The 13,239-nt window shown below is 36.5% G+C and overlaps 1 protein-coding gene across 1 annotated transcript; it reads right to left on the bottom strand.

Annotated features, from left to right (window-relative positions):
* Positions 1-11,479: 11,479 nt before the first annotated feature.
* LOC129884332 (methyl-CpG-binding domain-containing protein 5-like) lies at positions 11,480-12,949 on the bottom strand. Its single transcript, XM_055958648.1, has 2 exons — positions 12,838-12,949; positions 11,480-11,934 (listed from the first exon to the last, which is right to left on the bottom strand). The coding sequence occupies exons 1-2, from the start codon at positions 12,947-12,949 to the stop codon at positions 11,480-11,482; spliced, it is 567 nt and encodes a 188-aa protein (XP_055814623.1).
* Between the last annotated feature and the right edge of the window lie 290 nt (positions 12,950-13,239).

The following is a 13,239-nucleotide window of genomic DNA, read 5'->3' as shown; positions in this document are numbered from 1 at the left end:
TCGTTTCGAAATCTTATTGTGGTTATTTATTTGATTAGATTATACTTATTTGGAGGACCAACGAAAATAGAAGGCTTAAGTACCGGAGTAATTGCTTGATTAATTATGGCAAGTAAATTTCTAAACCTCAGTTTAAGCTTATAGATGCTTGTATTTGAATGTTAGGTGTACTGGAGAGTAATGAAAATTAGACTGGGTTATTGATTGTATGATTGGCCTTAAAGATGGAGATGAGAGGTATATAATGGTGATTTAATGACATGTATTGGTGGAATTGATATTTTGTGATTATGGGTTTATCTTGGACTGTGAAATTACTATGTTGATGTGATATAGGAAAAATTATTGTTGTTGTCATGTTATTATCGTGAATTATATGAACATGAATTGATTGCATTGGTTCTGACATATTGTGTTGAGACTGAAAATGATATGAAACAAAGGGGTCGGGCCACACGCTCCGTGGCAGGTATTATGAAATAAAGAGGTCGAGTCACACGCTCCGTGGCAGGTATTATGAAATAAAGGGGTCGGGCCACACGCTCCGTGGCAAGATATATATATATTAAGGGGACAGGCCACACGTTCCGTGGCAGGTTACATGGACAGAAATGTCCCCCATGGGCTTTGGACTGTGATTCAGCGGATGTGTATCGATAGGACAGACATGCATCATTTCCTTGCATTGCATTGCACCTTTCTGATATTTGTGAATTTGTGTTTATCCCTACATTGATACTTATATGTTGACTTGACTTTATATGATTCATTGATAAGATTATTGATGAGTATTCGTGGACTATATTACTGTTGTTATTGTACAAGTGTAGAGTTGGGCTGATTTTATGCAGGTTGAAGTTAAGGAGGTTCGGTTGGAGGGAAAGGAGTACTTGTATCTATTAAGTTTGGCTTAGTTTTAGTTATCCACTTGCTGAGTACCGTGTTGTTTAGTACTCACCCCTTGCTTCCTCACTTATGTAGGTTGTGAGGACAGGCCTGCTTGATCTCCTACGGTTTACTACCGCTTCTGAGGATATTATCATTCCGAGTGTTGAGGTAGCTGTTACATCCATCTAGCGGACACCTCTTACTCTTTTATTATGTTTTAGTCCTATTCTAGAGACGAAGACATTGTGACTGTATTTCTTTTCATATTTTGGTAATGTATTAGTGGCTTGTACACATGACAACTAATCTTGAGGGAGTTTAAGTTTGTTTTACTTATTTAGGTTAAATTAAATTTGGATTTATTTCTCTTTCTTCCGCATCTATTTTTCATTGGGTATTAGGCTGACTTGTCTCGGTGGGTTGAAATGAGTGCCATCACACCCGGATTCGGGTCGTGACAAGCGGTGCCAGATTCGGATTGTGGTGATCTCCCGACGTTTAGAGACTTGCTACTTTCCCTCTTTTGTACTGACTTACACTTATACTTTTGGATAGTCTGATCTGTATTGTATATATATACATTGTCAACTTTTATACCTAGTAGATCCTGTCTAGGTGACATCAGGTCTGGGGTTTGTTCTAGTGTCAGTTTGTCATTTTGGTCACTATCAGTCCTTTTGTATATTTTGTATTCTATTTACATATCTATACCCAAGCCCGACATTTCTTTCATTATATTCTTTTTGCTTCCGCCTTCTTATGTTATTAATTATTTAATTAAATTGAGTTTTGACTTTTGCTTGATTTGGGTTTGGCTTGCCTACTCGGGGGTTATAGTAGGCGCCATCATGGACCGGATTCAGGTCGTGAACTTATCCTCCTCAACCTGCTGAGCATAAACCATGAGCCTAGAATATCCATGTCAGAAATCAATAGTGAGGCCTTACACTCCTTCTTCACATGTTTTCCCAAGCTGAAGACAAACTTTCTCATCTTGGATCTCATATTTGGGATCATCTCCGGAGCGTATCTAGATAGTTGGATGAACTTCAGACCATACAACTTCACTGTCATTCCCTCTTGCTTTAGGTTTACGAACTCTTCAACCTTGGCATCCCTCAAAGCTCTAGGAGTAAATGATGAAGAAAAGCACCCTCAAATTCATCCTAAACAGCAGGCTCAACATTCTGCCATCCTCCCATTGTTTGTACCACACATTCGCCACATCTTTAAGATGGTAAGAAACCAACTCCACTCCCTCAACCACAGTAGCATATATCGCCTTTAGTATTTTCCATATCTCATCGATGAAATTCTAGGGCTCTTCCTCAACCTTAGAACCCGTGAAAACTGGTGGGTTCAACCTTAAGAAATCTTGTATCCTCACTAAAGCTGATGACTCTTGAGAGCTAGAGCTAAGAGCAAGTGAACTATGGTTACCCCTCTAGGAAGCTACCAACTGAGTGAGCATGGAAATAGATCCTCTGAAGTAGGAGGGGGATGAATAGTATGCATTTGAGTTTCCTCCATAGACTGGGCAGGTCGACCCCTAGTTCTCACTCTAGAAGGTGGGGGCATCTAAGACTGCAGAACCTCAATGCTAGTGATATTTCCCTGGATGGCGGTACGTTTAAGAGGCATTATCTGCAATGTGTAACGCATGAATTAGATGAAAACATTTATAATGTTAAACTCTTATCTCACTAACTCAGAATATGTAAAAAGTGAGACAATTGGTAATGTCCTATATCCTCCTGATTATAAGTGTGGTACATGACAACTCATAAGCACGACTCTACTAGATACAACTCGGTCTGATCACTCATTCAACTACTCAGTGGAAGACTCAATATAACTCAAAGGAAGCACTTAGGTGGGCTATCAAGTCAATACTCGAAGAAAGAATATTCTAAATAAACAATCTTATATACCTAAAAATCTTATCTCATAAAATATAGTTTTCAAAACAGACTCGAAGAGACATCAAATCCACTCAACTCAGCCTATGTCTAAGAAGCCTCTAACAAATGTCAAGAAGGTGTTGAGACAAACCCACGGCTACCTCAAAAGGAAATACTCAGAAGCAATAAATGAATAAATGTGATTCCTCCGGAAGCAAGGAGGTCTCACCACTATTAGAAAAGAAAAAATCTTCAATAGAGCGCCTGTTGATGAAGGGGGTATTGGTATGAAGAAAATACAAGATGTGTGCTTAGCTTTGCAATACAAACAATGGTGGACCTTCAGGTCTAAGAAGACTTTATGGGGAGAATTTCTGAAGGCTAAGTACTGCCAGAGGGCTCATCCTGTGATAAAAAAATGGCACACAGGTCAGTCTATTATGTGGAAGCACATGATGGCTAATAAAATTGATATTGAGCCACATATACACTGGCACATCAACTCAGGTACAAGTAGTTTCTAGTGGGATGATTGGTTGGGTATTGGCCCCCTAGCTTACCATAACAACCATCTACCTAGACTCAACAATACTAGAGTATCTGAATATATTGAGAATGGGGAGTGGAATGTGCAGAAAATCAGAAAATATGCCCCACCTCAGCTGGTGCAGCAGATACTAGACACTGAGATAGACTATCACCCTAACACAGCTGATCAAGCATGCTGGAAGTTGACTTCACATGGCAACTTTACTTCTAATTCAGCATGGGAATAAGTTAGAAAGAAAAGAGCCAAGACCCTGACTGATAGGTGCACTTGGCACACTAACATTCCATTCAAAGTGTCTTTTCTACTATGGAGAGCTCTGAGACAGAAACTCCCTACTAATGATAAACTTGTCCAATTTGGAATAGTACCAGCAGCATGTTCTTGTTGTTACAGGCCAGGATTGGACAATGTAGATCACATATTTGCTTCAGGAAATTTTGCCAAGCATATTTGGCACCACTTCTCTAGATCATGGGGGATAATGCAAGGGTCCTGCTCACTGAGAAGCATACTAATGAAGTGGTGGACTGCCAAGTCCAGTAATGAGGCTCAGAAGCTCATGTTGCAAGCAACTCCTATCTTTGTATGTTGGCATATATGGAAGAATAGATGTGCAAGTAAGTATGGAGGAAAGAAATCTAGTACTATCAGAGTTAAATTCTCCATAGTCAAGGACCTTTACATGCTGATATACAATGCTTTCCCCTACATTAAGTGGCCACAGAGCTGGAAGGAACTGCTCCCTATGATAGAACAGTGTCAACAAGACATGAGAGTGTCCAAAGTTATGTGGATCAGACCTCCATCTTCCATTGTGAAATTGAATACTGATGGGAGTGCATTAGACAACCCTGGGAAAATTGGAGCAGGGGGAATACTAAGAGACCACAATGGTAGCTTAATATATGCCTTTGCAACTCCATTGGGAATGGGTACTAATAATCAAGCAGAGGTGCAGGCAGCAACTATTGGCCTCACTTGGTGTATTCAACAAGGACATAATAGAGTGATATTGGAAGTTGATTCTCAACTATTGACTAAGTGGCTGAAACAAGACCTTAAGCCACCTTGGAGCATTCACAGATATGTTACAAAGTTACAATCCCTGGTCCAACAATTGGAATTCTTTCAGTGTAAACATATATTCAGAGAAGCAAACCATCCTGCAGATACCTTATCAAAATGCAGCCACAGGTTCAAGGATACACAACACTTCTACAACATCCAGCAGCTACCACAGGAAACAAAAGGTTACATCAGGATGGACAAGCTAGGAATGGCAAGTTTCAGAAGGAAAACTCTGAAAAGAATCAAACTTCCCAATGTATACTAGACTACTTACCTGTAATTTGTTTCACTTCTTCTTATTCCACCTAGTTATTTCCTATTGTAAGGGGATAGTCTCCCTTGTTTATTGCTTCAGTAGAAATAAAAACACAATGCTAGAAGTAAAGCAGGGAATTCAGCAGATACAAACATCATCCACAAGAGGAGTTGCAATCACTCACAGCATCTTGGAGTTCAGAAGATACAGCAATAACACTACAACTACAACATCTATATCTAAGCTTCAGCAGGGCAACATGTGCAGGGTGAGTTGCACCATGTGGACCTGTCCAAAGCCTGGAAGCGTTAGGCGAGCAACATTGAAAAATTCAGCTGCCTTAAGTCTAAAGAGAATGCATTTTGCCTTTTGGAACTTCCAACTTGGGCAAAAAGCCTTCAAAATTTGCAGGGATAAAGAAAAGGCCATATATGCAAACATCATGAAGTTTCAGGTCAAAAGGATAATTGAAGACGTTAGTCGAGCGACTTGGAAAAAGATAATAGTCTCCAAAGTTCTTACTGAGGTCCCTTCCTTTTTCCTAGTTTGTGCAATCCTTGTTTTGTTTGTTTTTGGTTGTTGTATTATTGCAGGTCCCTGGAGTGATGTATCAACATTCTTTAACAACAAATACATAGAGAAAAGCACAAATACAACTTCCAACCACCCTGCAACATCTAAGCTTCAGTAGGGCAGCATGTGTAGGGTGAGATGCAGCATGTGGACCTGTCCAAATGGCTCCAATCTTTGTAGGGTTTTACAAAATAATATATTGACAAGGCCCAAGAAGTTTCAGCCCAAACGGACAATTGGAGGCGTTAGGCGAGCGACATCGAAAATTTCAGCTGCCTTAAGCCTAAAGGGAGGGCCTTTTTTCCAACTTGAAAAAAAAATCTCCAAACCTTGCAGAACTAAAGAAAGGGCTGTTTGGATATATCTCAAGAAGTTTCAACACAATCGGATAATTGGAGACGTTAGTCGAGCGTCGTTGAAAATTCTGACAGACTCCAAAGCACTCCTGGAAGAACTTTCTTTTTTGATAGCTGGTGCAAATTCTTTTTTGCTTTTGGTTGTTTGTTGTATTGTTGCAGGTTGCTGGATTGATTCATCACCATATAATCCCACCAACTTATTCACCATTTCATATTCTGAACTGAGGAGACAACAACCTGGCAGCTTAGGAATTCACCAACACACAAACACTACTCTCATGCCAAATTCCTTGATGAAGCATCTGCAACAGCTCTCTTACACCTCAAGATTCCTGGAGCTCCTTGCTATGTCCAATTGTTATGTGCAGGAACAGAAACATGCAACAACAAGCAGTCGAACACATCAGCTAAGAAGGAAAGAAGAAGCTGTATACAGGCACATCAAACAGCAACACTGGATCCTTCCAAAGTGCAAGCCACCTTCAGTCAAACTTTTAAGCCAGGGATGCATCACCAGCATTATGATTCAGTCCTTTTTCTTCCACAACAACAGCCCCAGAAGCAGCATTAGACAACTTCAACAACTTCACCCTGCAACTCAGAAGGACCATCTACAATTCTTGTTAGCAGGCTGTCTTGTTTTTGTGGACATGTGCAGGTACTTTAATGAGCTGAACACTTCAAAGGAGCTTATCACTCTCTCTTTGGAGGCAACAAGAAGCTGTGTACAGTTCCACAAAGAGTCAAACAGAGGGAGACAACCTTGTACTCAAAGCCCATCCTGGTTGACACATAAGGTACCTTCAAAGGAGCTGATCAACTCCTCTTTGGAGGCAACTAGAAGCTGCCTACAGGACTGCAACAGCCCTCACAGCTCCCATACTTGTGTGGCTCTTTGGTTAATTGTTTGTGCAGGTACACAAAGTCTCAGAAAAAGGGAGACAACAACCACACATGCAAGGGCCTCACCTACTCCAATCACCTCTCCATGCATACCAGATGCATTCCATCAACATCTGCAACAGCTCCACCAACTTGCAGCAGACAAGGAACAAATACAAGCTAATAGTACTGGTTACAGCAGCTTGCACACTTCTTTGGTTGTATGTTTTGTTGGTTTTGTTTGGCTGTGCAGGTACTCCAAGAAGCTGAACCTGATCACAACAAACAACCTCCCTTCTTTTGTAACTGAAACCAACAAGCAACCTAATCACAAAGGAAGAAACAAGGAGATGCACATTTGCTTGTTTGTGTATTTCTCTGTTGTTGGTTGTCTATGCAGGTATCCCAAATCCAAAAGAGGGATCTACAACAAGCATATTACCAATTCAGCTACAGAGGCAACAACAAACTGGTTACAGGACTGCAGCAAGCTTCACTGCTTGCTTCCTTGGCTATCTGTATGTGCAGATCCACATACCAGGAGCTCTCAAGCACCCTCCAACATCCTCCACTACATGCAGCAACCATACCAAATTATTTGGATCCCCTTGCAGGTGCTTGATTGTGAATATAGGCACAAAAGAAGATCATCTACTAGCTGGGCTGAACAACCACATCATCAATGGCCTAGGTACAAGGCAGCAGCAGTTCTACTCCATAACAATAGCCACAAGCAAAGCTACTACAGCTTCAATTTGCAGCAAGCAATAAGCTTTTTCAAGGCCTTCCTCAACAACTCCAAGGATGCTGGTTGCTACAACTCAATATACTTACGCTACCTTCATCCTCCTTAGCTGATATATGCTCAATCCTGAAGTGGATGCAACCTTCCATTGGGACTTACCTGTTATGACAAGACTAAAAAGGGCAAAGATGAAAAGAATTTTCCCACCCCATGCGAGACAGAAGGTTCATATACTTGTTCTTTTTTCAATTTAGCTATGTATGGTACGTAGCATAGTTGAATAGGACTAGTGTAGATTACTTTCTTGTTTTCTCATGGAAGGGGAGAGTCTCCCTCATTTATGCTTTATTAGCCGAATTGTACCAGGAGAAGTCCTCTCATAGGTTTACTGCTTTCTAGTTATAGTTAGCCCTTTTTTTATTTGTTTCGGGGATGAGTTAGCCGACCTTAATAGGTTAGCTGACTTATGAACCACCATAGGATCGGAGGTAAGGTTTATGTCCCCCTCCTTGTATTTTTACTTTTGTTATTTATGTTAAGGCTTGGGGGTGTTGCTCAACCCCTGACTGTGCACGAGAGGTGGGAGCCTCGTGTAGGGTCTGTTCCCAAAAAAAAAAAAAAAAAAAAAAAAAAAAACACCTTTATATGCATTTGAAACTTTGTAGGCCAAAAGGCATCAGTACATGGAATGTACAAGTATTTAAAATTATGGGAAATGAACACAATCAACAATACTCAACCTCATGAAACTCAACTAAATGGATTCACTATGAAATGACTCAACTCAATAAAGCAAAACATAAAATAATACAATTCTATAAATGACATGCAATAAGAGATGCAACTCAATATAAACAAATATAATACTTTATTATTGGAGAGTTTATCTAACCGACAACCAACGGTTATGAGCTAGTGATAATACAACGCTTAAAACTGACATTGCCAAAGCTTTCCAATACCTTCCCAGGGTAAGGGATGCTCAAACTCATGGCATCTAAACTCAATCAAAGTCCATCATTTTGGGACATAGAGATATCCTACGCTGGCTATGTAGTTTATGGGGTTTGTGTTGCCTCTACTCTTACCCAAATTGGTGCTCAATACTACTCCCAAAATACTTTACTATCCTCATATAGTGAATAAAATACTCAATTAACTCATTTAGTCTCATTTGGACTTAGCTCAAAACTCAACTCATCTTAACTCAAATGATGCATTTAAAGCATAATTTAACTCTTCAACTCATCCTTAATATAGATTTTTTATTGTAATAATGCTCAACTCGTTTGTACTCAAAATACTCATGCTCAAAATATTAAATGGAAACATCTCAAACCCAACTCATGCTCAAACTCTTTCTCAATCGAAGATGAAAATTGTCATTCTTTAAATTCAAAATGATGCATAATATGATTAATGCAAACCATTCACAAATCATTTTTTAAAAACTCCATCAATGCATAGAAAATAAATCAAATCTCAATTAGGGTTTATGTGAATACAAACACAAATTTATACTCTCGACAAAACTCAACTCAACAAAACTCATCAAGGAATAGTATAATATATGCAAAAACAAAATAAAATTCATATAAAAACTCAATAGGAATTTTAAATAATTCAAGAACTCAATTCATTAAACCTCAAAATTCAAATCAACTCGAATCACCAAAGATGTAGGGCATGTGGACAAACTCAATCCACGTTATGGGTAGCCTTACATACCTGGAAATCGAAGGGATGATGGAAACTAGAAGGAATGGCTGGAAGACCTTGAACCCTAGCTTTCTTGCTTTTCTCAATTCTCTTCTCTCAAGAAAATGTGAGTGTGAATGAGATGAAAACCATATTTGTAGGCTAAGGGACTGATTTTGGTCACAAAAATGTATAGGGTTTAGTTGGAAAAAGGTTGAAAAGACCTGAATGCCCTTTATTAAAACTGAGTTGAGCAACCTTTACAGACGGCCATGCTTAATACGGTCCATGGTGACCCCGTGGTCCTGGACTTGGATCATGCTGGGGGGTTAATATTCAAGGACCTTCTCACGATCTGTGAAGAACATTAGGTGTCGTGAACCTCGATCGTGGTTGCCTCTCGACTTAGGAGTTTTTGGAGTCAGCTCCACGAAAGGGATTACGGTTCTTGGTGCTCACCACGAGCCATGGAAATGCGACCAGCATCGAGGTTAGTCGTGTAGTCCTTTCTTGGGAGGATTTTTAGGTCGTTTTAGAGTTAGATCAGGCAAGGGACTTCAAGGGTGTTACAATTTCCATGTCAATTCACATAATCAACAATGAGCAAATAATAATTTCATCAAGTTCACAATCACATTAAGGCTATCATAGAATTTCATCAAGTTCATAGAAATTTCAAGTCAAGAGGTTCACATCTACGATCACAACCATAAAACACATAAATGATCATTTTTATCAAACATTAAATTAAAAGAAACAACACGTAAAGAGGTCAGCAATGATATATACTTAATGATGCTCAGTATTTTAGGTATATGATTAACCTCAACATGATGAGATCTATAGTGAGTTGTCATTCTTGTGACTAAATTATTATATGTGCAGTAAAGCAATGTCATTGTCAAATTTGTATGTAATATAGATAAATAGAACATATAGAGATAAACAAATTATCTTTTAAAATGTGAATAAAGATAGCCAATAAGATGATACTCAAATTCTACAATCTTCTATTGTGTCATATGAATAATTGTTGAATTGTGCAATACTTGTGTGAGAAAATAATTTTTTCCTTAAAAATGGTTTGTCTTCTCGTTGGAAAAGAGACCCTTTATATAGACAAACAATTTAGGGTTCTAAAATTATTTTTCAATCGTAATGATTTTTCAACCACAAATTTTTCAAAAAAAGTAACTATTTCCAAACATATACGTTTCTAAAACATATCAGGTCTTCTTTCCATAAAAGAAACTCCCAATTTCAATAAATTTTACTTATCAATGCACAATAAGGAACATAAAATTAATTAACAAGACTCTCTATTATAACATTAGTATATTTATTGATGAATTAATCTTATCATGATAGATAATAAATTATTCCACTAACTTCTCATGTTAAGATTCAGATACTAATCAAACAAATTAAATTATCGATGATTTAAGTTATTTATTATTTTTTAAAAACTTTCGCTTATATTATTTCATGTGCTAGCTATAAAATTCACACGCACGATGTACCATGAAAACTTATAAGATTTTATAAGATGTATCATCAATTTCTAGATCGACACATGGATTTTATTAACTAACTATTACTTCACCAATGTATATTATTATCATCGGATTCCTCAGGTATATTGACCCACCAAAGAATGTCACATCTTAATAAATTAAAATAAAAAAAATATACAAATCTAATTATAATTGTATCAAAATAAGAGAATAAATATATTTAATGAACTAGTGAATTATTTTATTTAGTCGGTTAAAGACTTGTCTCTACCTGATCTATACATACACAATGCACTAGAACAAAAACTTAAAAATATACTGCTCTTATAATCAAAAATAAATTATATTTAGTCTTGTGTTATAGTCATACAGATGATTGTCCAACTTATATCTTAGATTGTATGCATAAATTTTATACTTATAAAAGTTAATAATATAATCTTTCTTGTATAAAATAAATTTTATACACTAAATATCTGCTATAGAAGTAAATGACATACAAAAGAATACATTATCTATTTAATTTTTTATTAAAATTAAAGAATTAATTATTTATAACAAATATTATCTCCATTGTCAAGCTAACATTGGACATTGTTTCAATCATATATAAGTGACACTAGCTAGTACATAACAAACTCACAAGAGATCTAATCGCATTGAGATAAATCATTTGTGTACAAATCAATTCTCTTTATGATTATTGTGTTTACCACAACGTTTGGCGAGAAAGTTTTATTAGAGATTATTTCACCTTATTCATGTTTATTATAACTTAAAAGACATGTATTTTTTACATTTTAGACCAACTTCATGTTGGCATAATCAACATCAAAAGCATTTAAAATTCATATTTTGTTCAAGATGAGATGTCTAGGTAATAACCCTAGTTAAGAGGTTAGCATATATAAAATCACACAAGTACAAATATCGATCAATTTATGTATTAAAATTTTACTTAATGAGCATAAATAAAATTGACATATAACTTCAAACAACAACATATTTACTGATTTTTATTGTTCTCAATGAACATTATAGCCATCTATTTCTCTTTTTTTGTGCTGCTTATCTTGAGCTTCGATACACTTGTGAAGACAGCATTCCATTCTTGTTTTTCAATCTCAGAAATCATGTATCCATTGATAGAAGCTTCCCAAGTATCTTCATAACTATCTGTCTGAGTCCAGCACACGCTCTTCGGTGGATTTGCAGAATCAAAGTAAAAAGGAGTACTAACTTTCTTTGTTTTCGAGTTGCTCTTTCTCGTTTTGCTTTCGGGTATCTCAGATGGTGCAGAAACAGTACTGCTACTCTCAGTGTTTTCCTTCTTGCGCTTTTCACCCATTTCTAGAAAATAAAGCAACTCATTCTTTGATCGGAATTTATTTCCAGAGATCGGCTCATAATAGTATTTATCAATAATTCCGGCAGTGGCGCCTGAAGTGCGAAGTACTGCTTGGAACTTCCAGTTCTCCGGCAACCAATTCGACCTCTCAGCTATCAAATAAATTTACTAGTGGGGAAAGTCTTGAAAGAATCTATTGAGTATTTTTTGTTTACCTGATTTACTTGAAAAGTCCTATTTATAGTCAAGTATAATCTGAATTAAAATAAATTTAGTCAATGCTTTATTTTCATTTTATATACAGTCTACTTAATTTATCTTTATTGTTTAAAAAATACAATGAATCTGGTCACTTTGAATTAAATTTTATAATAAATTCATCTTATTTTATAATTTTTCTTTCTTTTCTCCTAAAATCATAGATTATATTATTATTTTTAAATCTAAATTAGTGAAATCTGGTCAATGCAATTTATTTTCTTTCCATTATTAAGTAAATACATATTCTACTTAGTTTAGTGTTATTGCTTAGAAAATTTAATTAATCTAGTCACATTGAATTGAATTTCTTCATGAATTCATTTTATTTTATAATATTTTTCTTCTTCTAGAATCATTTTTCAAGAAAATTAAAAACAACCTAAAGGGGTTTTCAGAGTTCACATACCTAATTATTAAAAAACGAAATTATTTTCTTTCTATTATCAAGTAAATCAGGCAATAGATGTCCAACTTATTTTATTTCTTATTATTTAGGAAACATAATTATTATGGTCATTTTGACTAGCTTTCTTACTAAATTCATTTTCTTATATTTTAATTTTCACTTGTCCAAGAATAGTGTAAAAAAAAACGTAATCTTAAAAAAACTTAGAGAGATCAAATGATCAAAACACCAAATGATTGGAAAAAATTTATTTTCTTTTCATTATTAAGTAAATTGGGTTATAAATCATTATATATTATTAATAAACTTCATTTATGTAAGACTCCAAAAATTGGAAAGTAAAGAAAAAGACATATTTTAAAATATTTGCAGTATTTTTACACTTTACGAGGTCCTTCACGGACAGTATTAGGCTCCACAATCAGTAGAAGGCTTCCATAGAACGGAACTGGAAAAGTGGAAAAACGAGAAAGGTTCCACACAAAGGGTTCATGAGTCATGGAAAGTTTCACGGACTGTGTAATGATTCGTGAACTCCACTCCAAAAGGAACCTGAAGAAGTTGGCCCTCACGGGGCATTGTACAATTCGTATAAGAAGCTTCAGGACTCTTGGGAAGGGTCTACAACTCGTGATGCTCAAGACGACCCGTAAGGTCACCCGTAGAAGTCAAATCTTCACGAAACTAATAATTCTTTAGGTCTACTAGCTCCTTCACGGACCGTGGAGGGTTACATGATCCGTGGGACTTTCGTATAAGGGGACATCCAGTTATATTTTTAAGGGTATTT

This window comes from Solanum dulcamara, chromosome 4, assembly GCF_947179165.1.
Source record: "Solanum dulcamara chromosome 4, daSolDulc1.2, whole genome shotgun sequence".
NCBI lineage: Eukaryota > Viridiplantae > Streptophyta > Magnoliopsida > Solanales > Solanaceae > Solanum > Solanum dulcamara.
Note: the sequence above shows the minus strand (reverse complement) of the source record. Positions and strands in the feature narration are given on the sequence as shown.

Excerpts from the sequence above, each read along its gene's own strand:
- LOC129884332 (XM_055958648.1), bottom strand. The coding sequence starts at position 12,949 with ATGACTCATGAACCCTTTGTGTGGAACCTTTCTCGTTTTTCCACTTTT. Across the intron at positions 11,935-12,837 it reads TACTGTCCGTGAAGGACCTC|CTGAGAGGTCGAATTGGTTG; the intron begins GTAAAGTGTAAA and ends TTTATTTGATAG.